This window comes from Myotis myotis, unplaced genomic scaffold (assembly GCF_014108235.1).
Source record: "Myotis myotis isolate mMyoMyo1 unplaced genomic scaffold, mMyoMyo1.p scaffold_m19_p_5, whole genome shotgun sequence".
NCBI lineage: Eukaryota > Metazoa > Chordata > Mammalia > Chiroptera > Vespertilionidae > Myotis > Myotis myotis.
Window position 1 is genome coordinate 62,721,671 of NW_023416357.1, and position 23,577 is coordinate 62,745,247.

The following is a 23,577-nucleotide window of genomic DNA, read 5'->3' on the forward strand; positions in this document are numbered from 1 at the left end:
CTCCCTTCTCTGAAATCAATAAAAAATATATATTAAAAAAAATTTTTTTCCCCACATTTTTCATTTCTTGGTATATTATAGATGTGAGAAATGTTACCATCTCTGGGTCTTTCAGGTGTGGCTATAAGATAATGACTGATGACTATGAGTATTTTAAAGAAACACAAAAGGAGTTAAACAATCAACATAGTTGGTCCTTCAAAGTAATAACTTTAGAAATCATATTGATTCCAGAAATTCTGAATTAATTCAGAATATCTTTGGACTTTCTCTCAGAAATGCTTTAAATTTATGGAAGAAAATTATATTGGTGCCTTACAACTTACATCTCACTTGTGCTATCCAGATAGATCATTCTCTGTACTTGTCAGTTTTGCTTTTGAGGACTTTGGGCTATTTCTCAAAATTAAATGCACCTTCAAAGTACAAAAATTGATCATCACTGAGGACATTGAAAAGATTCTCAGAGCAATTACAAAAAGGGAGTGCTTTAAAAAGTTGTTTAAACAAAGGTGACAATGTTGGGAGTGTATGTGTGGCCTCCATAGGGCTGTTCAGAAGCAAGAGACTAATGTGGAGGGATGCATTCTGATAGATACCTTTTTATAAAGCTGTCATCTCAGGTGTATCATCTATGGAACTTTCCTGATTCTGTCAGACAGGAACATTTTCATCATTTCCTCCATTCTTAGGGAGTATGACAAGCGATATGGATCAAGGTAGAATTGGGGAAAACTAAGCATTTGCAGTTCAGGCTAAGGAAAGAGAAAACAGGAGAATATAAGCACTAAAAGGCAAATTAAGAGGAGGAAGTTACTATGTTCAATTATTTCCTAGGTTTTGTTTCAAATGTTCTTGTGGGTGACAGTTATTATTGAGCATTTACCATGAGCCAATTGCAGTGCTTGGTACTTGACATAAAATATCTCAGATAACTCTCGCAATAACTGCATCTAAGGGAGGTGTCCTTACCAGACCCTTATGAGTGAAGAGGCAGAGGAATATTTTTTTCTATAAGTAGATGGCCTACACTAAGGATTCAAACTCATGTTTTTCTGATTCCAAAGCCACTGATCTCTTAAATCATGCCAAGAAGCTAACAGAAACCAGCATCCCTTCCTTGATTTTTAGGAAGATAGCAAGTTCAGATATAACTAAGATGCTCTCTTAAGAAATCAGGACAAACCATTTGTCACTCTGAGCCTGTCTTATGTGATTTCTGTGGAGTCCATCAAATTCCTCTATTTCAGATTTCCCATCTTTTAAGATCTCAAAGCACATGTTTGGGGTCAAGGGAACCACAATTAGCCATTATGATGCTACTTGGTAATGTTTCATTTAATTAATTAACTTTGTAAGCTGAGATAAAAGGAGCAAGTGAACAGGAAGTTTCCCTTTCACCTGACTTCTGACCGCACATAACTTCACAGCCCACTTTAATTAGTCAATTTCCTCCAAGCTCTGTCATAAATGTTTTATCTGTGGATTTAGGCATCAAGTCCTTGATAGTAGATAGAAATCATGCCCAGCTAAATGTTACACACAGCTCTTGACACAATGCAAGAACCTCCAACTAACCAACTGGAACCACGGTGCACTAGTCAGAAGCAGATGTCAAGCCTGGATGCCTGCTCTTGGCCTTAACAATTGTGACAATTTTTCCATCCTGTGAACTATGACTGGACATGGTGCACAAGTATATTGTTGAGGCTCCTGATCCTTTGGAATTAGGTATGTTGGAATTAGGATGTACCTGAATAGATTATAGCTTTGGGGGGATGATTAAGCTTTTTGTTTTGTATGATAAAAAACAGAAGTCTGCTTATCTCATCTAAGAGACTTCTGAGGGTTTTCTGTTGGCAGGATGGCATGAGCACAGACTTTTCTCCCAGGGCCACTCCTTAGTCTCCTTTCCTCTTCATTCCTCTCTTCTTCTAGCTCTGTTTCTAATTCTGTGGGGAGGCAATTCAGGGTCTATCTTGTGGGAATCCAGTTTTCAACTATCCTTTTTGCTCTATGAAACACCTATCATCAGTTCCCCGGATTTTAATATCTAGACAGATGTATGTGCTGCATTAAGGGAGAAGTGCTCTGGAATGTGGTGTGGTGTGTGCCAAGATTAATCTATTCCTTGGACGTGGGCACTCACTTAGTCTTGGTTGACTGGAGAATTCCCATGTAGCTTTTGCTTAATGTCTGAGTAATTGGAGGGAGAAGGCCTTTGGTCTGTTTCTGCTTGTGACTTCCTCTTTTTGTACTTTATTCTAGATTATTATGAGTGAGTGTGATTTCAGATGAGGAAGACTTAACAGTGAGTCAGGGAGATGAAATTTCACAGAGATGCAGAACACAGGAAGAAAAAATGTGTGAAAAATCACGTTAACGGGGTTGTTGTGGTAGCTAATAAAGCAGAGAAAGGAAATTCCCGCACAGCAGGCTTTAATAAAATTGGCAGGCAAGGAGGTTGGACTGTGTGAGAGTACTGGTGAGGAATACAGAGATGGAGAGCAAGTAAAGGAATCAGAGAGGCCTTTCGGACATTCTTTCTCTTCACCTAATTTATTCTTTAAATGCGTTTCCAGATGAGAATTGTTTTCCCATTAATTTGCCTTAGCAGATTTAAGAGCACAGTTGTGCACTTCCAAGGCAGGGGTTAAACAAATATTAGGCAATATTATGGTTTGATACTAAAGATTTTCTATCCTGTGGATGATTCATTAAGAGTGGACGTTTATATCTGCATATCCTAGACTTTGTATTTGGAAATTCAAATTCCCAAAGGAGATAAAGCAGGACATGGTGATCATGACTTAAAGAAGGGATTAACCATGTGATTTTATTAAAGACACACACATACTCACAATGCACACTCCTCGGGGCTTTAAAAATATTATTAGATTTTCACACAACTTTTCTAGAATTTTTACATTTATCACATTAAGCAAGTCCTTACCAAGATAAATGTGCAAGTCCTATTTTCTTGTTGCCTGAGTCACTTTGCCAAGGATCCACCACTTACTTACTTGTTTTGCTTATTGTTTTATAATTCCTCCACCTACGAGTTTGTAAGATTCTTGAGAGCAGAACCCTGTTTCTCTTCTTCATAGATGAGTCACACAGGCTTAGAACATTTGGGGCGCATAATAGGTGCTCAATAAATGTTTAATGAATGAATGAATGATCAGTTGGGATATCAGGGAAAGTTTGCCTCACACGGAGCCAAAGGTGGCAGCTAGCCAGAGTTTCTTGACCCCATTATGTCAGTGTCTGTCCTTTGAGTCACTGCCAGGGCTTTCATGTGAGAGGCAGCATGCTCCCAGGACTGACTTCGAGAGATGACGAGCAAACTGGGTCATAGTGTATCACTACATGGCAGCTTATTTGCTTAAATTCATGAAATGTTGATGGGGATAACAACTTTGCCATTTATCTTTTAGAAACTTCTGCTGAAAGGCCTTCCCGAAATTGAGGTTGGTGTCTGTGAGAGTGTCAGCAGCTTCCAGAGCAAGGGCCCAGCAATGTTAGCCCCCATCAAGTGCTTTTGCACTAGAGAGGGCAAAGCAGCATATGTTGCTGGTGACCCAAGGCTGAAATAAATACTGTTCTTAGAAGTGGAAGGTCTCTTTACAAGGGTATCTGTCACGTTTTCCTCCAGAGGAGAACATGAGCTTAGGCACAAAGTAGGGATAAAATGCCTATTTTAGCTGAAGATATCTATTAAAAACGGGGGGGGGGGGGGGGTGATATAAGCTAACCCCTGTGCCCCTGCTTTGTACTTGGTTCTGGTGGAGAGAGGAGAGGCCCTCAGCTCCTGCTGTTCTCAGTGGGGTTCCTCCAAGAGCAGTTCTTGTATTAACCACTTTACTGTTTTGTCCCCATCTCGTTATCTGTTCTTGTTAGAATCTTTATTATTCATGGATGCAAAAAAAAATCCCATCATTAAACCATCATAAATATTCATAACACTTTGCAACTGTGTGCATTTCATTAGCCACTTGGCAAAACTTCTCTGAAGTACCAGAGTTTTGAGAAATGTGGTTAATGAGACCAGAGCCCCGGAAATGCAGGGTGGCTCTCTTCCTCCCTGATATTTGATTTTAACCTGGAAACAAATGCAGAATATAAATAACAATTAAAACAGATAAGCAGGAGAGGCCTTCCCTGGAAGTGAAGAACCGCACATTCCTCGGCTTTGTCTAGACCAGGGTTCTCAACTTTCCTAATGCCGCGACCCTTTAATACAGTTCCTCATGTTGTGGTGACCCCCAATTTCATTGTTACAAATTGAACATAATTAAAGCATAGTGATTAATCACAAAAACAATATGTAATTATATATGTGTTTTCCAATGGTCTTAGGCCATCCCTGTGAAAGGGTCGTTCGACCCCCAAAGGGGTCGCGACCCACAGGTTGAGAACTGCTGGTCTAGACGGTGCTTTTGTGTCAAGCTGACGGTAAGGGTAAACACTGTAGTACAAGAGAGGGAATCTGAAGGCTGCGTTGCTAACGGATTCATCCAGGAGCCTACAAAGGCCACATAAACCCCTGCTTTGGTTAACAGGGACTTCTCAAGTTGTGCATAATTGCTGACGTCAGGTTGGAGTTGAGATAAGCCGGGCCCTTTTGTTGGACTTATTATAGCAGATGGCCATCCCACTTTCAGTGTCTAAGAAAGAATTATATCCATCTCTCTCTTTCCTTCTAATCCGGTTTATCTAAACTGGGCCCTCTCCATCAGTCCTGAGAGCTTCCACAGGAGGACAAGAACCCAGCACCCCTCTGCAGTGGCCACGTGGAAGCGGGACAGTGTGCCTCCCACTGCCACCCCTCCCAGCAGGGCACGAGGGTTCGAACCGGTGGGGGGAGTTTTTGTTTTGCCCCTCACGTTCAAACCTTAAAACGTTTCCTTCAGTTTAAGAATTCTCCCTGCTGAAAAGGAATGTTTAAACGGCATGCGCTTGTAGAGAGGCACCGGTATGTTTTGTGGCTCTTGCCTGCACGCGTGCACCATGCCTCCATGCCATTGCTGACAGCATTTATGCTTGGTAATGAGAGGCATTTCCTACCACTAACAGGTGCCAGAAGATAGTGGGAACATCTGAGACTGCTCAGCAAGTTCTGCTTTCCCCGAGGGGCTTATGCTAAGCAGACAGGAGTGACCACCTCTCCAAGTATTAGGCCGCTGCTAGTGCACATGCTGAGAGGAAATGTCACACGTGGATGGGAAAGGGCTCCACTGAAGGTTCTCTTTGGTGGATTAGTGGGTCCTTTTACTCCACTGTTGATTCCCGAGCTCATTTGTGGTGGTGGTTGGCATCCATGTCATTGTTTGCTGGCCCATTTCAAACACTATCTAATTAGAGCCTAATTCTTGTAACTCCTCCCTGTGCCAACTCGTACAGGATATCAGCAAGGAAAAGGGGATCTCTTCAGTATTTATTTTATATTTCACCTTATCAAAAAAAAGTCTGAATCTTTAAGAAAAATCAAGTGTGTCATTATATACCATTTACTGTGTCAATGTAGATGTAGTAACCTTTGAAATATGGCAAATTTCTTCAGTACTGTAACACTGAAATTCAGAATTGGGTTTTTAAAACTCCAGCAGTGTTAATTACTCCCTCTGTGCTCCCACTGCACTTTCTTCAGAGCCCTCTGATCCTATCATATTTGTTTAATAGACTGTTTTGCTTGCGAGGAACTGTGATTCACTAAGGCTAACTCAAATAATGAGGACTTATTGTAAGGATGCCTGTGCTAATCATGGAGTCAGGACCTCAAAATGGAAGCCAGATAATGACCAGGCATCACAGTGACTGGAACTGGAAAGGGACTCTGGGTTTAAGGGAGCAGCTCTGTGGAGCGGAACAGGCCAAAGTTAGGGCTTTTCTGTGTATCTGTTCCTTTTTGTTTGCCCCCTTTCTTCTGATTCATAAGGGTTCGCTCATTCATTTATGTGACCTCTCAGGGAGGATGTGCTAGTTGTCCTGGGTAATCACTGAACAGCGGGCGAGGGCAGAGATGTATTCTCCTCGCCAGAACACAGGCCTCCAGGACCCTGCCTAGCCTGCGGATTGGCCGCCTCTGAGTCAGGTGCCCACTCTCTGTCCAGTCAGCCAGGACCCATGGATGTCTGCTGCGACCCATGATGTGGTTTCCTTTCTTTTCCTTAGGAGGGACTGTGGATATGGCAAGCTCCATAACTGATGCGGATAGCCCCATCGTGACTGCGAGCTTTACTGAGTGAAGCCAGTCTCCTGTTTAAAATACCCTAGTGCTCAGCACAAGTTCTGGCCTGTAGTGGGTGCTCCAGAAATGATAGCTCAAGGAAGAAGCGAATCTTTATACTTTTCTTTCCTGGGGCTGGTTCTGGATGAAGTAAAGTCACTTGCAGTCTGCACACGCCTTTATGTCAGTTACTTGCCAACAAGGAGGAATCGCAAAGGGTTCTGGATTCTAAACATGATATACCTCACGTTCCCTCTGTCCTTTCCAGTTGTTTTTTTTTTCCTTGACCACAAGAATCGAGCCATTGTAGTAGTCAGCAAGTCAGTGATCCACCACAATGGAGCCCAGTGTATGTGGCTCATTGATTAACCAGTGGAGACTTATTTCTCATCCTTCCGGAGCTGGTAAGGCTGAGATTAAGGTGCGAGGCAGGTCCTGGTGAGGGAGTTCTTCCTGGCAGGCAGACAGCCTTCTCGCGGTGTCCTCACACAGTGGAGAGCAGGGAGACGCAAGCTCTCTCCTGCTTTTCCTTCTAAGGACACTAACCCTGTCGTAAGGACGGGACTCCACCCTCATGACCCAATCCCCTCCCAGGCGTCCTGCCTCCAAATATCTTCCTAGGAGCTTGGGGTTTCACGTGAGACCTGTGGAGGGACACACACATGCAGTCGAAACAAGGCTCAACCTCACTTTAAGGAGAGAAACTCGCCGCGATTTTAGCTGTTCTCTCGAGTACCCCGGAGTGACTCACCATAGGAAACTAGAGAATGAACCTCCAGAGCACCCACAGGAAAAGCTGTGAAAACATATGAACTTGCATTCTGGTATCAAGGGGGCCTGGGCCTGTTCCCTCAGAGGGAAGGCTGCAGACCCCTCCTCAGAATGTGAGCTTCCCCGACTACCTGTGTGTCCCTCAGGGCTGTGGACAGACATCAGAAATGTTTGGGGCAGGGGGTCCAGGTCACCCCGCTCGGGATGGCAGGCACGTAACATGACTGTGCTCCACGCCCTCATGTAGAATTCCCAAGGGGTTGTTTCCCAGTGACAATTGCATCTAGATTTTGTGACCACAGACTCGGCTTCTCATGAATCCACCTGCTAGTACTGAATTCCTGATACTCTTCTCACTTCTCAAATCAAGTTTAAAAATTGATTCCATGCCAGTTACAAGGGGCAGAGCTGTCACTTACCGGGGAGATTAACTGGCTTTGTTGAATGCTGACGGGGAGCAGAGAATGGGGAAGACCCATGCAGAATGCAGGGCCCTCTAATGCGTGGCAACCTCCAAATCTGAAGTGAGAGCAAATCGAGGGTTTGTAATGTGCACCAGTGTTTGGCCCAGACTGAACCAACCCGCACGAGGGACTCTAAGGAAGTCACACACGCACACGAGTTATCATCTCCATGGAACCTCGTGCCCAGACTGGTCATCCCTCAGAGGCACAGACCGAGTCCTCAGGTGCTCAGAGCCCGCACCCTCCTGCTTTGCCAGAGGGACCAGTGAAGAAAGTTTGGGGCACACACATTGGTGGAACAATGGCTCTGCCTGATTTCAGAACGTTGGGGGAATTGTGGGTAGAAAAGTCGGGTGAATTGAGAAAAAGACGAAGATCCAAAATGCCAAGTGATATTCCCTGCCCGTGTAGATGGTTTCCTATTTACATTTGGGGCTCTGGAAATTTCTCTACACTGCGGTCAGATCTGTGAACATGGCAGGGCCTGGCTGGCCATCCCCTAGCGCAGCGGTTCTCGGCCTGTGGGTTGCGACCCCTTTGGCGGTCGAACGACCCTTTCACAGGGGTCGCCTAACACCATCCTGCATATCAGATACTTACATTATGATTCATAACAGTAGCAACATGACAGTGATGAAGTAGCAACGAAAATAATTTTATGGTTAGGTCACCACATGAGGAACTGTATTTAAAGGGCCAGCAGGTTGAGAACCACTGCCCTAGCAGGACTTCTCTGAACCACTACAGTTTTCCCCTTTGGCCTGAGATGTTATCAGCCTTGTGTTTAAATGGATCAAACGTGACCCTCAGTAGCCTTGCCCTGCTCAGCAGAGACAATGCCAAGAACAAAAGTGCTGTGGCTACGTTGTTAGAAAAAGTGAAAGAGTGTGTGTGGAGCGCAGGGAAACCACAGAAAGAAGGGACAACACAAATTATTGTCTCTTAAATTCTTCCCAATTTTTAGACAAGTTGGAATATGCATGTACATTAGGGATGTCCCGAGAAATTATAGGATTAAAGGGACTTTTGAAAAGTCCACTTTGATAATAAAACTTTTGACTCTCAGATGAGAAAATGTGGGAAGTTGCCTCGTGCCCCGCTCCCAGTTCCAGCGCGTTTGGAACCTCGCAGGCAGGAGGGATAAACACTTCATCCTTTTTCCTTTGGCCGGAGCTCTGAGGAATGAAGAGTCCCAGGAACGGGGCCTCTGTCCAAATCCCGGATAACCTGACTCCGGCCTTTCCCTAGGCTACCTGAGTTAAGGCGCTTTCTTCTGTTTCTCTGGGGAAGAGTGATGACAATCCTCCTTTCGGTTTAATTCCTCCCGGAGTTGCTGGGAAGAGCCCCCCGTTTATGTGTTATTCTCCATGCCTGTGAGATCGCCAGATGAAATATCCCGATAAACCTCAAAGCCTATTACTGTCTTAAGTACCTGCATCTTTCAGGGGAAGGAACACACTGGCTCCCTGCAGGAGAAACAAATGGAGCCAGCCTTCTGGCGGGCACACTGTCTTTAGGAAAACATTTAAAAAGACACGGATCTTCGTGTTCTGTCTGCTGCGGGAAATGTGTCCAGATCTAGTAAAGCAACACACACATTTCAGAGGCATTAACGCGTTCCACAGTCTGTGCTACACAAATTTGTTTTTGTTTTTTCAGTGTGTGTGTGTGTGTGTGTGTGTGTGATTTTGTGTGTGTGTTTTTTTTTTGATCCAGAAAAATAAGCTCTGAACACAAAAAGGAGAGGATACTAGGGTGTTGATAAAATGCTTTTTCTAAGATGTGTGTAAGAAGAATCACGTTCTCTCTCATTTTAGTGTCTTGATTCATGGCTGTGAGGGAAAGCAAACAACGTGGGCTACCTGCGTTTCAAATGATATGTGCAGTTTGAGGGAAGCCCTCGCACTTATGAACAAAGCAGCATGCAAAAGTATTGTCCTATTTCCCATTGTAATCTCTCTTAGAGGTTTTTTTTTGGTCCCTTCCTTTGTGTTCTTGTCAAGATTGACAAGCATCCGCGTGTTACCAAGTGACATGAAGTTCTTGCTTGAATAATCGTGACTCACATCCAGGATTTTCAAAGCACGTTGTTGACTCGGAGAGCCACCCACTAGATTGAATTCTTCTGAGTCAACAGCATCCCTGAGGCAGTGCTTTTACCCGCAATGGTCAGGTCCTCCCGTGTCCCTGCCGGAGCTCGGGTGGTAGCATCCCCGTCTCAGGGTGCTATTAGTTGTATTGCTAAAAAGGTTTCTTTTATGAATGTCACAGAAAACCCCACATTCAGGAATTAAACTGAGTCAAAAAGTAGACAGAAGAGGAACGGAAAGTTCTTTTTATTTGAAGTGAGCGGCACTATCTTGCCGGTCTTCCTTTAGGGTGGAACCAACATAGCGCCATTGCCAGGAGTAAGATGGCCGAGCCCACAGGACACTGAGAAGGGAGGTAGAGATGTTTTTAATGAAAGTTAATGAAATCATGTTTTACTCTCAGCATGTCCTGAGGTTCCCGGGAAAAGTGTGATAATCTCGAACGGAAATCGTCAAAGGGGCTCTACGTTGCGGTATGTTGAACAGGAGGCCTTTAGTCCTTTTTCTTCTGCCTACTGTTAGCGGTGGCTCCAAAACACCTATGCAAGAAGGGCTTAGAAGCTGAATTCGGTTTGGAAAGGGTAAGGGAGGCAGGGACTTGCCTGGAAGCAGAGAATTCGTACAAGTCCACTGTTTTCACTTAGATGCTGGGCGTTTTTGGTTCTCTGTTTGGTTTTTTAGAGTGCTTTGGCTAATCACCTCTCTCCCAAGCCAATTCCTTAGGCAATGCAATTCCCTGCTTTTTTTTTTTTTTTTTTTAAAGCTGTGCATTCATTTATCATCTACATAAAAAAAAGGACATGCAATTATTGCAAATTTACTGCTCACAGGGTCCATCAGCTGTTACAACTCTGCTTCGAGAAAACACACACATGTGTACTGAACCCCTGAACGACTGGACTAACACAGCAGGATATATCAACATAAAAACTGATGAAGAGTACTGGTCTGGTTAGTTATTTATAATGATTTCAGAGGCAGTTGTTTTCCAGAGAGACTGTGCAAAATCATGCTTTTCACATCATTTTTTGCCAGTGCTTTCCTGAAAGATACTTATGTTATCAGCAGAAGGTGAAACTAAGCTTTGCAAACCATCTCTAAGTCACTGCTTTGCAAACAATTCCTAAGAAACTGTTAGAATTTAGAATGGTCAGTAAGCAACTAATCAGAATTTTCTTGAAGTCTTTCTAATGACACCTGGATTATATATACCTGAGGCCCGGTACACAGATTCGTGCATTGGTGGGGTCGGTCCCTCTGCCTGGCCTGCGGGGATCTGGCCGAACCCAGCTCTCCAACATCCCCCGAGGGGTCCTGGATTGCAAGAGGGTGGTTCTCGGGTGATGCACACCGGAATTGGGTTCCCTCCTCTCTGGTTCCGGGTGCGGCACATGAGAACTGCAGCTGCCAAGTCACTGCAGCTGGGCAGCTCCTGTGTTGAGCATTTGCCCCCTGGTGGTCAGTGTGCATCATAGTTATTGGCTGGTCAGCTGATAGGCCGGTTGCTTAGGCTTTTTTATATACAGTATTCCTATAATGAGGTAAAAGATTCCCATCATTATCCCTGGGATAAGAGATTCAGATATAGACCTGTGTTTTGTTCACCAAAATTTCCCCTATGGTTCTTTTCATATAGCACCTTAGATCAGTGGTCGGCAAACTCATTAGTCAACAGAGCCAAATATCAACAGTACAATAATTGAAATTTCCTTTGAGAGCCAAATTTTTAAAACTTAAACTATATAGGTAGGTACACTGTTATTAACTTAATTAGGGTACTCTTAAGGCGTAGGAAGAGCCACACTCAAGGGGCCAAAGAGCCGCATGTGGCTCGCGAACCACAGTTTGCCGACCACGACCTTAGATGACTCAAATATTCCAAACACTTTGTTACCAAGCAAATTAAGTGTGGTTCATGCACCACTGCTCATAGCCCCCCTTTCATCTGGCATACCTTCCCATTAGAGTGTGCAACACTGTCTATTGGGAACTGGCCTTTTAAACAGTCACCTTCAAATGATCTTAGTCCCCAATTTTGCATTTTATTCCTTTTCTCTGTGCATCAGGTAGCTTTCATCTGGGTAAGATCCTGGACATCTCACGACGTGGTGTACCTGCAGTCACAGCTTCAGGAACAGTACCTGATTATTCTTTAAAGCAAAATCTGAAATTGTCATATTTTCAGCAATTCCTCTACTTCCTTAGTGTACTATGGTGATTTCTATGGACCAATATCCTCATAATTTACTTCAGTGACACTCAGATGTTGTCTTGGGTTTTCTCATTTCTGCAGTTAGCTTTGTAGCTACTCTGAACACTGACTCCATACTCTGCACCATTCGCTTACAGACTACAATGATTCTTAACTGTTTTCTATTTTGTGAGAAGCTCTTAACCTCATTTTATTTGTAAAGATGATTTCCTTTAACTCTTAATTTCCTAATCTTAGAATCCCCAACTTTTCCCCTCATTCACTTTATTTAAAAAAAAACTATCTCCCTTCTTTTTTATGCATAATGTAAATGCTTGAATTTTATATTCTTCTACTTTATAAATTGGTACTCTATTTTGCTCACACATGTTGGCCGTATGTTGTAAACTTTGAAATTACAAATTATAAACATAAACTTGATTCTGCACAGCACTGAGCACAATGGCATGATGCTTTTGATGATGGTGATGATGATAATGACAACGTCATGCTGTTCTGGTTTAAACTATCATGTAGGTGGTCCAATACATTTCTTTTATATGAGCTATTCCTCATTCTCTAAAGCTGTCATTCTTCATTAGCAAAAATGTTATAGTAAGTTATAATTACTGTTTAGTGTCCTGTCAAATAATTATAATAAGAAGCCTTCAATGAGTTTAATGTTAACATGGTGTAATTAAAGCCAAGTCTTGAAATGCACTACGGGTCTATTATATCAGATATTTAAGGCTTTTTCCTTCTACAGATAAAATTTTCAAATTGTGCTTATAGCAATGTCGTCATCAGAGACAAAAACTCACATCACCCAGATGCAAAATGGGCGTGAGAGGACCCAGCAAGGGCAATATTCAGAAAATTAAGCAAATCAGGTATACAACCCTTTCAGTTATTGACGAGGGTGTGACTTGCCCAAAGTCACACAGTGGAAAGTTAATTCTTTCTTGATAGTAAGAATTGAGGCTTTGGGTTATACTGAAGGGATTATTACTATAATGGTCATTATTTCTTTCAGAAGTTTAAGATGTTTGCTGGGAAAACAAAGCTTATTATGTCGTTTTCTTTAGGGGGTGAAAAAATATAGGCAAAATATAAGAACATACTTTATAATTAGCCCTGGTACATTATAGGATGCAGGGCTTGTCATATTTTAGGGCTCAAGCACAGAGAAAGGCTGAAAGCTCACCATTTTCTCATCAGAATACCTGGACTGGGCCTAGCTACAGGGCCATTTCTAACCCTGCATTCTTTGAACTTCGCAGGCCTTCTCTGGTGCGTGTCCTGTCTCTTTTCTGTCCACACAGATTTTGAAAAGTCAGCAGAGTAAAAGTAGCCCCTGAAATAAAGGCGCCATTCAAGGAACAAAGAAGTAGAAGGAGGGCTCCAATTAAAAGGATGAAAATCTTTCATTTTTATTTAGGTATACTAGTACGGACACGTGTATGTACAAACACAGATCATATGGGTTTTTTTTTATGTGGGGTTTTTTACTTTATCTTATTTTTTACATTTTCTTTTAGGTTTATATAATGTAAGCATTTCAAAACAGCACTCGATGGGTCAGTGCAAAGGAGCTGCAAAGCAGGCGGCACAAGCGCAGGACCACACGGGGCTGGACTTCACACCCAGGCGCACACACAATGAGCGGCTTCAATGGGGCGTCAAGAGGAAGCATGGAAAGCGGATTTTGACTCATGGGTAACCTCCAACATGCCAGCATCTATTAAACTGTACAGACAATGGGAGCAAGCCCATTGTAGGGAGATTTGTCTCACATCCGAGCGGCTCTGGGGCCAACGCATGGGAAAAGTTCAGTGATGCCAAACCAGAGACAGACCTGCCCATTCACGGTTCTGAGGGAAAATGGGATGTGGGAGAAAGGCTGGAGACGACAATATAAGCATAAGAAATAAAGGAGGGGAGGGGTTGTAGGCAAATGGGGTGCTGGTGGAGGTGGTTTTCAAAATAAACACCAGTGACCACAGCTCTGAGAGCAGTGAATGGAGAGGAGGCGTTAAAACGGTTCTTCTAATTTGGGGGAAATGATAAAAATGGCTGCTGCTGTTGCTCAGGCACCAGAGAAAAGCAAAGTTCCTGGAAACCCACAGGTACGATGTGACTCTTTCACAGTGACACAGGGAAAGAGCCCCATTTAACCTCCCCGAAAGGACTCTGAAACCTTTCCCGTACCTGGGCTGCGTGATACTAGTAAGACTCTTCCCGGGGGAAAATGAAATTGTGTGAAAGCCACCACAGACCAAACCAAACCAAATGCAGAGCTGTTCCTAAATTCCCTAAACCTTTCCATACCAACATGCTGGGGTGGAAATACATACACACACACACACACACACACACACACACCACAGGGCTCCAACATCAGACCTTGAAAACACTGAGGCCAAAATAGTGATAAAAAAAAAGTCATGTTGTTCCAGGTCCCCAGACGGTGGTCTTAAGGACTGGGCGTGCGATGACCATAGGGGAGTCCTGCGTGGAGCGGCCTCTCTTCTCAGGCAAGTATGCATGGGGTGTTTCAGAGCCTCAAGGCCTGTTTTGTAGCCTGAAAGACTATTGTTCTCACTTACAAAAGACATAAGAATCAAATTAATACTTTATTATCAAACACTATATACAACAGAGGTTGCTAATAATACAGAATTTAAAGAACGCAGTTTTTTTTTTTTTAATGTTTTACTTTTCTTTCCTCTGCCACCCAAGAAAGTACAGTACAAAACAAGAGTCTAAACTAACACAAACTGTTACCTGGCCTATTAAAGGATACACGGTATCCACTAAACAGACAGATCCTTATTTCCCTGCTTCATGTTGCAAAGCCCTAGGCAACCGGGGGCAAAGGTCCCTAGGTCTGACTAATGGGCTGAGAGGCAGCGAAGGCTGCCCTTCAGACGTTTGAGTTGTTTTTTGAAAAGAAAAGCTCCTACCAAGTTGCATCGACATCTTCCTAAGCCCCCAGAGGGTTGTCACGACACCACAAAAGGCCACCAGCACTTTTTGGACAAGATGAAAACTGCCTGATACCAATCATCTTCTTGAAAACTCCGCGGCAAGCATGACTACGATTATATCACTTTATAGGTAGAGAAGCACACTGTCTACTGGTAGGGATAGTCTTGCTACTTTTTCTTTTTTTAAACTTAATTTGCAGTGGCACAATGGTGAAGGGAAGGGGTCTAATTTCACTGTGAAAAATGAAAGAGAGTGGCAGAGAGGGCCATGAGTAATTATGTCATCATTTGTTAGAGACAAATGCTAGGAAAACCACAGAAGTCACCATTTCTAAAATGAAATTAGCACTGCTAATGTAGTTATGACTAACTGGCATCATTACAGGATCATTTGATTTCCTTGTGGTTATAGAACATGCAGTATTATTTTGGTTCTGACTATTGATCCATTTTAGAAGGTATCTCTTTCCCTCCTACCCATATCCCACTGGACCAACAAGCCTGTAACTATTCATAAAAAGAAGTATTATTGGACATTACTGAGAGGACTGAGCAGCTAAACAGTTGAAGGAAAAAAAGAATCCAATGCTGTGAACTTTTGTTGCAGCAAAATGGTGGCCGCCTCTGTGACAAGACTCTGCCATGCCACTCCCGAGAAGGCCCTGAGGTCTGAGGGGACAGGCCCGATTGTATCTGCGAGGCTGGCGGCCCCACGCACTGGTTCCCAGGACACAGAGACCCAGCAGCAACACCCCCCAAACAGATCAGGTAAGCCCGGGTTACATTTCAACACGTGCACAGCTCCCCGGGGAGCAGCGCCTTTATAGCTAGCTGCCTTCTCGCACATACTTCTCTAATTCAGAACTACTCCTGATGCTTACCAAGTTCCCATTCACAAAAGCGGTCCATAAGAAGACCCCCCCCCCTTTTTTTAACACATACATTCTTTAAAATCACTTATTTTGCTGGAATTCTTCCAATTGTTCACATCTCACATGATCATCGCATATATTTTTTGTTTCGTTTCAAAAGGCATGTTTTCTGTTGGTGTCGTGCAATAGCAGAAAAGGCAAGATTTCTTTTCCCTTGGTCTGCCGCTCTTCCCTGTCTAGGCTTCCGAGTTCAAAGTTCGCGATAGCCTCACCAGTAGAAGCCCCCAAGGCGCGCATTTCCTGGTAACTAACTGGAAACATCCCTTGCTGGCCATGCTGAGATTCCTTAAGCAGACAGGGTCGTCCTGCATGTATTCTCCTTCTGCCCCACCCCCACAAGGAAACAAGATAGCCTCCATATTTCTAAATGTATCAAGGGATACCACTTTTTCTCACAAGTTTAAATAGGACAAGCATATACACTCTCAGCATAAAGTATATCTAAATAATGTATTTTCTATTCTAGTGGATTTTTAAAAAAATATTTTGTTAAAGTCTTTGGGACTCCATCTTGTTTATCTCCCACAGATAAACACATGTTCCCCCTACGCTTTCAGGCTGTGTCAGAAAGGGAAAGAATATAAAATCAACACTTGAATTTTTTTTATTCCACACTTTGGAATTTTTATTCCAAATTTCCCTTTGGCCCTCCCAAGTCGTGCTGACTGACTCTGCGGGGGCCAGAGGTTTGTGTCCGAGCCCCTGTCGTCACCGAGTGTGGAGCAAAACGTGGGTGCTAGGGTGGGAGACGGGGAAAGGCCACGGCACACTGGCGCTCCAGCAAAGCCACATCACCTCTCCTCTGGCCACGGACCTGTGTTCCTTGGTACCTAGTGTGCCCCAGAGGAGGATTCAAAGCTATTCCATTATGCACTCATCAACCCTGGCTTGTCAGCCTCGGGGAAGGTCACTTTATTCATAAAAATGCCTCTTTGAATTTCTTTAAAAACAAAAATAGTTGTAGCACCATGGTGATCTGTAGTCAAAGGGAAAAATAATCTGGTGTATACCGCCCAGTCACCAAAAATATTAAGAGGCACTCATACATACACACCCCCACCAAACCTAAGTTTTCTCTGATGTCACTCGCACTCGCTCTGGGTAGCATTCCGGTACCCTACCCACTGCCTAGGAAAGAGGCTTCTTTTATGGAGCACACATTTTGCTGTCAAGACAGTCATCTAAAAAAAAAAAGTGTCTCAACCTTTTAGAAGCCTGTTCATTTACACACCCTAGAGGAAATAGTGTAATATTATATCTGTCCTTAATACCTCCCCTCTGGACGTGACATGGTGACATGCTGCCCTGCACGATTCTCTTACAGTCCTGAATGAAAAGGCATAAATACTGGATGGGAGAGAAGAACCCTCCTGGACCTCGCCATCCCTGGCTGCATCTGCCACTATTCTTCCTCGTCCACGTGCTGCTGACACAGGGCCCTAAAGAAGGGGAGCTCCTACAGGAGAGTGCGCAGGCGCTGCTGACCACCGGTGTCACTACGACAATTTGGCATTTTCATCTGGAGTCCATTTAATTTGGAAGGGGTGAGAAAAGTCAAGGGCAAGGGCTGGGGCGGGGTGAGGGAGGCAGCAACTACTTGAGCCCCCCACAGGCCCCAAGTTGTTCCTTAGAATTCAGGCTGAAAGAAAGAAAACAAAAATCTGACATCTGCCAAAGCAACCAATCACAAGTCCCTTCTTAGGATGAGCAGTTAGGTGGATCTCTGGTGTTCCAAGACCCTGGTGTTTTCTGTGACAGGTGACGGGAGGAGACTGTGCTATAATGTCAAAAGCATCGCCAGGAGGAACAGTAGGATTGCCAAAAGGCGGCTGGGTATCCTGGGTGTCTGTGCCGCGTTCTCGCCACGGGATGGCTCGGCTGACTCATGTACGGTGTCATCTGTTCAAACAGAAAGCACACATTCCAATGAGATTTCACATCCTTAATAACTCTCGCAGCAGCCGGCGGCTCATAGACCTGGCCACCTTCTGCAAGGTAAGGTAATGAACCTTGTGCCACCATTGACTTTCATGTCTGCATAATCACTCATTATTTACAGCAAACAGAGGAGAAGCAGAGAACGTTGCACTTTTTCAGCAATAGCATTTCCTTAAAAATTGAGGGGCGGGTATGCACACACTGTATGTAACCTTTGGCACGTGAGCTCCTCTGTTAGCCAGCAGTCAGACACACCTTGCCCAAACCTGAGATATCTGAGTGGACCTTTTAAACCCGATGTGCCACAGAGAAGCAAGGAACATGTCCGGGGTGGGGGCAGTTATGTTGGCATAGTAGTGGTTAACCAGACTGGGCTACCCGTTTTCCTCATTTTAAGCAGTTTCATAGGATTAGTGTTGAATGCCTGGTTGCTGGAAGCCTAGATGAATTTTCAAATATGAAAAATCAAATGCCAAAACAACAGCATTTAAAAATAAACCATACCTAATGCCCACTAAACCTGAAGACACCAGTGTCCATTGGTTTGCTTACAATTAGGCATCAATTATGGTAATATTTCCATTACAAACCCGGTAGTGCTAGGATTCAATTACTTGAACTATTTTGGCTTTTATCAGGCTGAAGCGTGGCACACAAAAATGATCGGCGTGGATGCAAATTCTCCTCTAAGTAAAATGGATTAAGTGAGGTAAGCTTCCTTTATTTAGCTAGAAAGTGTTCTCTGAGGCTGCCTCTGACTTTCCAGAGACTTCCTGATTAACAGGCTTAACTCTGAAACAGGAACTTTGCAGCAATTAGTACCCAAAGATAGACTGGAGGCTTTGCACACCTCCTTCCTTCCACCTGGCCCAACTTATGCTTTTAGACTAAGTGTCCTTGGGACTCACAGTGGGGCTCTGTGGTAGATTTTATTTTAGCACCAAGGGACCCTTCCTGTAGGAGGTCAGCCATGGTCGCCCTGGCTTCTCTCCCCGTCATTCAGGGAGAACGGTGACAAGGGAGACTGCTCTCAATTTTGTAGACCTGAGAGGATAATCCCTGAATGACCCACCTCCAACCCCTTCATGGATAAATTTGTTTACATTTTCATACCGCACAACATGTCACAATAAGGATGCTTTCCCTTCACTGGGTAGAGTCACACTCCCTTATTTGTCCTAAAGTGACCCCTTTTCAGCCCCTGCTTCAGACATGTCAGTGGGAGCATATCTGTTTGTCACATCCATTCCCACTATGAGCTAAGAATAAGAAGTCTGTTTTTTCAGCTGTGCGTCTTCTGCCCTGGAGGGCTCTTAGGTTAGCCTGTCCTCACATGGAAGCTGCTGCGCCCCTGAGGCCCTCAGCAAACCTGCAGAGAGTGGCCATTAGCTCAGAAGACTAGAAAAGGTTAGGAAGCAAGACTGGGAAGTTAAATGGACGCAGAGGAAAATATAAAGCCCCACAGCTTCTAGTCCAATACTTGTGGACTCTTCTCTCTCAGCTTTGCGGAGGTATTCCGTTTGTAGTTAACAGGAGGTAGATGTAAATGCTCTGAATAACCCTGAAATTAAAATTCAAATCATTTAAGAGCACCAGTATGGTGTCAATCAGAACAAAACCCTGAGGATGGAGTGGTTATACACCTGAAGTTACATCAGCTATGGGGTTCTTCTCCACCTTATTTTTACTAAACTATTACCATACCCAGGGAACACTTAGGTCCTCCGTGTGAGCTTGAAGGGGACCAGCCCTGGCTGTCCCTCCAGGGTGCGCGAGGGCTGTCCATTGCTCCAGCCCACAGCACAAGACAGGGTGAATGCATCTGCAGGATGCTGAGAGAAAAGTGCTTGTTTTTCCTAAAGTGAAGCAAGAGGCTCAATGTGCTTTTCAGTCCTGTCGGCAGGTACCACCTTGCCCTCACAGGGAAAATCTGTGCCTTTAGGCATCACGGTTCTCCCTGCAACAGGCTGGTCCTGGCTCAGGAGTCTACAAAGCACGCTTCAGTTGAAACAGGGCCTCACTGTTGGGAGAGCGTATGGCGCCTGAGAAGTAGAATGAGAAACCTGCTGCTATTTGGGTAAATCATAACAATTTTAGAATTCCACGAGGGAATTCATAAGCACAATCTACCTCAATAGCAATTACACCTAAACATGAATTTCTAACACTTGTAACAGTGACTGCAGCTTGGAAGAAGAAACTATTCCTCTTCAGCAGCCAAGTCAATAGGATTCCACCACAGGAGGGCTTCCATGGTTAACCGGGAGGACACTAGCGATAATTTGGAGCATATTATGTGGCACATGTCTGCCCTGAGATCATCCTGTATCCCTGATGATAGGAAACTGGCAGGCAGAGTGTGCAAGCAAACATCAAACACAACACATTCCGAAGACAGGTGAATTAGTACACGTTGCCGAGAGCATGCAGTGGAGTCCTTCCAGGCCTGACGCACCCAAAGTCTGGGCCTACACTCAGCCCTTCAACACCATGCTGCCCAGCTGCAAATCAGACTGAATTTTCTAAGGAACAAGGTGAAGTGCTCAAACTATTATTTATACAGCCCGGGATGGTAGGGCCAATTGTCTTCCTTTTTCTGTGAAGATGCTCACCAGAAAGCCCTAAGCACAGTCATGGCTAACTCAGGTGCTTTTCCTGAATGGATGCCTGTGCAGGCACAGTCCCCTCCCACTCTCTGACTACATGCTGCAAACTTCCATCAGCTACATGTGCATTGATTAGGGGGCAATCATGAATTTTTAAATGCTCAGTGGAAAAGAGCCTGTTTCCTAAAAGACAGTGAAATATGCTCACATATGAACACATCACAATATGTTGCCTTTCCCTATGGCCTCTTCAGTAGCAGAGAAACACACACTATCTGTTATATTTCTAAACAGCCTCTACTTTCTTGCTAGGCAATGGGATGTACCTGGAAAAAGATTATTGGAAAGATACGCCTACATTCGCTAACAGCATGCATCGGAAACTCATAACTCAGGGTAAGTTATGTTGATGACATGCCGAACTTTGCCAGTCATTCTATGCATGACATTAGCAAAGCCAGGAGAGGATCCTATTTATATTATCATTGGAATGGGAGGTGAGAGAAGCCTGGATCTGTCTCTAACTGGCTATGTGACCTGGGCAAGTCTCTGTTATAAAAGGAAGAGTAACTATGGTCCTTCCAGGGGATCCCATCGAACTCACAGGTCCTATGATGGCCTGAGTCCTCGAGCTTGTGAGGAGTCTGGTGCCTTGAAAAGCCACAAGAGATGCTTCCAGATTTCCCAGGACACAATTAAAATGTCTCCCCTCAATCCTTGCAACTTTCTAAAGTGGCTAACTGATCCCTAGGGAGCCAGTAGGGCCTCTGAGAGCTTATTGTGCACACCTCTCATTTGTGCTCTGGGTAAGACGCCTGCCTTAGAAAAACAAGAATGCTTGGGGGAAAAAACCTAACTCCGCCTGTCAGTTACAATGTGAAAGCTATTGTATGTCCTGAGGCACCACATTTACTCAGGCTAAGTTTCCCTCAGGCTCATTGACTGTGTGTCCCAGTAATAATGCTCAAAGGATAATTCCTAGGACAATCAGAAAGAAGTCCTACTGCAAATAGATGAAAGAGAGTATCTGTTTACAAAAGTGGGAGTGGGGAGCTCACATCTTTCGCTGTAGAGGAAATAATTTTATTTCCCTTAAGCTTTGAGGTCATTATAGAAGACGGGCAAGAAAACCAGAGGAAGGCGCGCATGCGGGGGCATCGAGGCACACTCCTCAGTGAACAATGGACTGGGGCTCCCACTCCTCACAGTCAGTCTCGATTTGCATTAAATAGCCAGATTGAATTTATAACCAAATGGACAGTTTACATGATCTCCATTATAAATGCTTCAATGAGTGTTTTTGTGGGTGTTTCTTTTTCTGCAACGATGGGAAAGTTTGGGTGTGTAGAAGTTAGTAATAGAAAAAAAAAATCTATTTAGACTTACTCTGTCTTATTAATCAAGGACAACATTTCACTCGATAGACAAATACATTTGTGGGAGCAGTAGGTGTGTGAATTTGTGGTATTAGGAAGCAACATGACTATACTTCTCCAAATCCATGACTATTAATAATAGCACAAATAAAGTTCTTTAGATCACTTCAGTGATGCATGTGAATTTGCAGAGAAAACTAAATTATGTTGAATTAGTTACTACTGTATCTGCAGATTTGGACATAATGTAAAAGAAAATTTGATAAGCATATACAATAGAAATGCTTTTGTCTTACATGAAAACAGATCCATTAATACTCAGGGTGACTCACCAGCATGCTCGGAGGATATGGTAAAAAGTAGTGAAGTTTTAGCATTCTGATGGGGCTCTACATTAGGATACTGTGTTATATCAAACCCATGTCCAAAAAAGAAAAGTCATTTTATCTACCATGCACTACACAGAGATACTGGAGGAATGAAGTAGAATATAAGTAATATTAGCATTGCTAGCAATGAGCAAAAACAGAGCAACTCTAACATGCAAACATGCAGAGAGGAAGAAAGGAAAAAAAGTACTGAAGCACCAGAGAGATGCATTGGTTAAAAGAGATTCTCTAAGCATACTAACCTGCTGGTTCTAATGAATTTTCTACTTTGTCGTTAACATCGAAAACACGATCATGAACACCTATAGTTTTCATACAGCTATCTATAACAAAAATAGAGATAACAGCCAAATATGTTAGTGCAGACACCCTTAAACTCCCGTTTCTTTCTTTCTCTCTAATTTTTTTCCTTTTATTTATGTAGATTGTTTTACAATCAATGGCATGTATCAAAATGCCAATATTGTTCCCATTTGCTGTGCACATACAACAGTCTAAGAAACAACAAGTTAGCAACTGCTGTGTACTTAAAAATAAAAGCATCATGAAGAATGATGAGAAAAAAATCTGATGAAAACTAAAACATGAATGTTGATATACAAAACAGATACCACACAGGATTTAACAGTAAAAAAAGTGTTACCGCTGTGCACCAGACCACACAATCAAGCATGCGCAGTGAAGCCACCCTCTGAAGCTCATTCGAGGGAACTTACTTGTTGGTCTCACAAAGACTCTGAGCTTTAGACAGGACCTTCTTCCATTATCTGGGATTGCAGAGGCTGTGGACAGGACAAGGAGAGAGAGGGGAGAAGACAACAGATGATTACTCTTCATTTCCAAATGCAAGCGGTCTGCCATCAATTCTTTCCTGAATAAACGGAGCACACTCTAATTCTTCCCAGAAGTTAAAACAAAAATACTTTTCAGATTGGCACAGAGTCTTACAGAAAGAGCTACTTTTCTACCCCCGTGTTCTCTTTTCAATAAGATGAAGAATCATGCAAGAATGTTGGTAATCTACAGAAAATGCTTTGGATTTTTATTTCAAAGGCTCTTCCATTTAACTTGATCTGTTATCAATTTTCTCTGAAATAAGAAGATAATGTTTGAGCCCTCCCGCTTTCACAGAGCTCCGCCTCCTCCTCCGCTGCAGGGCGCGGGGGCCCAGGAGAGCCCATGGTGAAAGCGCTGGCAAAAACCCACCACAGATAGTTACAAGGGCAACTTAACCACGACCTGCCTCTGCTGCGGAAAGCAAAGCTTTGTCTGTCCTGAGAGCCTGTCTGTCAATGCCTTGCAGGTAATTCAATTAGAGGGTCTGCTCAGAGCTTGGCTCCGAGTTCTATATGACTAAGCAGAGCCCAGCCACTTCCATCACGCCATTATAAGTACAATATGCTATTGAGACAGTGCTATGCAATGGCACGTTTATTTTAAAAAATGTGCCACAGAGAAGGATGGAATTAATAAAGTGGGCTTACCGAAACATGACAACATGTTTCAAGTTATAAATCATTTGAGGAAGAAACTTTCTTCTCCTCTTCAGGACAAGAAGACCATAACCTCTCCCTGCGTTTGAAAGATTATCTCCCTTCAGCATG

At 43.6% G+C, this 23,577-nt stretch overlaps 1 protein-coding gene across 8 annotated transcripts in view; it reads right to left on the reverse strand.

The window, feature by feature from the left end:
• Positions 1-735: 735 nt before the first annotated feature.
• EFNA5 (ephrin A5) overlaps positions 736-23,577 on the reverse strand; it is a 297,935-nt gene continuing 275,093 nt past the window's right edge. For 3 of the 8 annotated variants that reach the window (XM_036308958.1, XM_036308963.1, XM_036308960.1), the window contains 3 exons: positions 22,690-22,755; positions 22,216-22,296; positions 13,151-17,563 (listed from right to left, as the gene is read on the reverse strand). In XM_036308958.1, coding sequence (XP_036164851.1) covers positions 17,442-17,563; positions 22,216-22,296; positions 22,690-22,755 — 269 coding nt within the window. In that variant the 3' untranslated portion in view covers positions 13,151-17,441. Of the gene's footprint in view, positions 756-10,985; positions 13,100-13,150; positions 17,564-22,215; positions 22,297-22,689; positions 22,756-23,577 lie in introns of those variants that run through there. The other 5 variants (XR_004967502.1, XM_036308964.1, XM_036308959.1 and 2 more) reach the window with 5 other exon arrangements.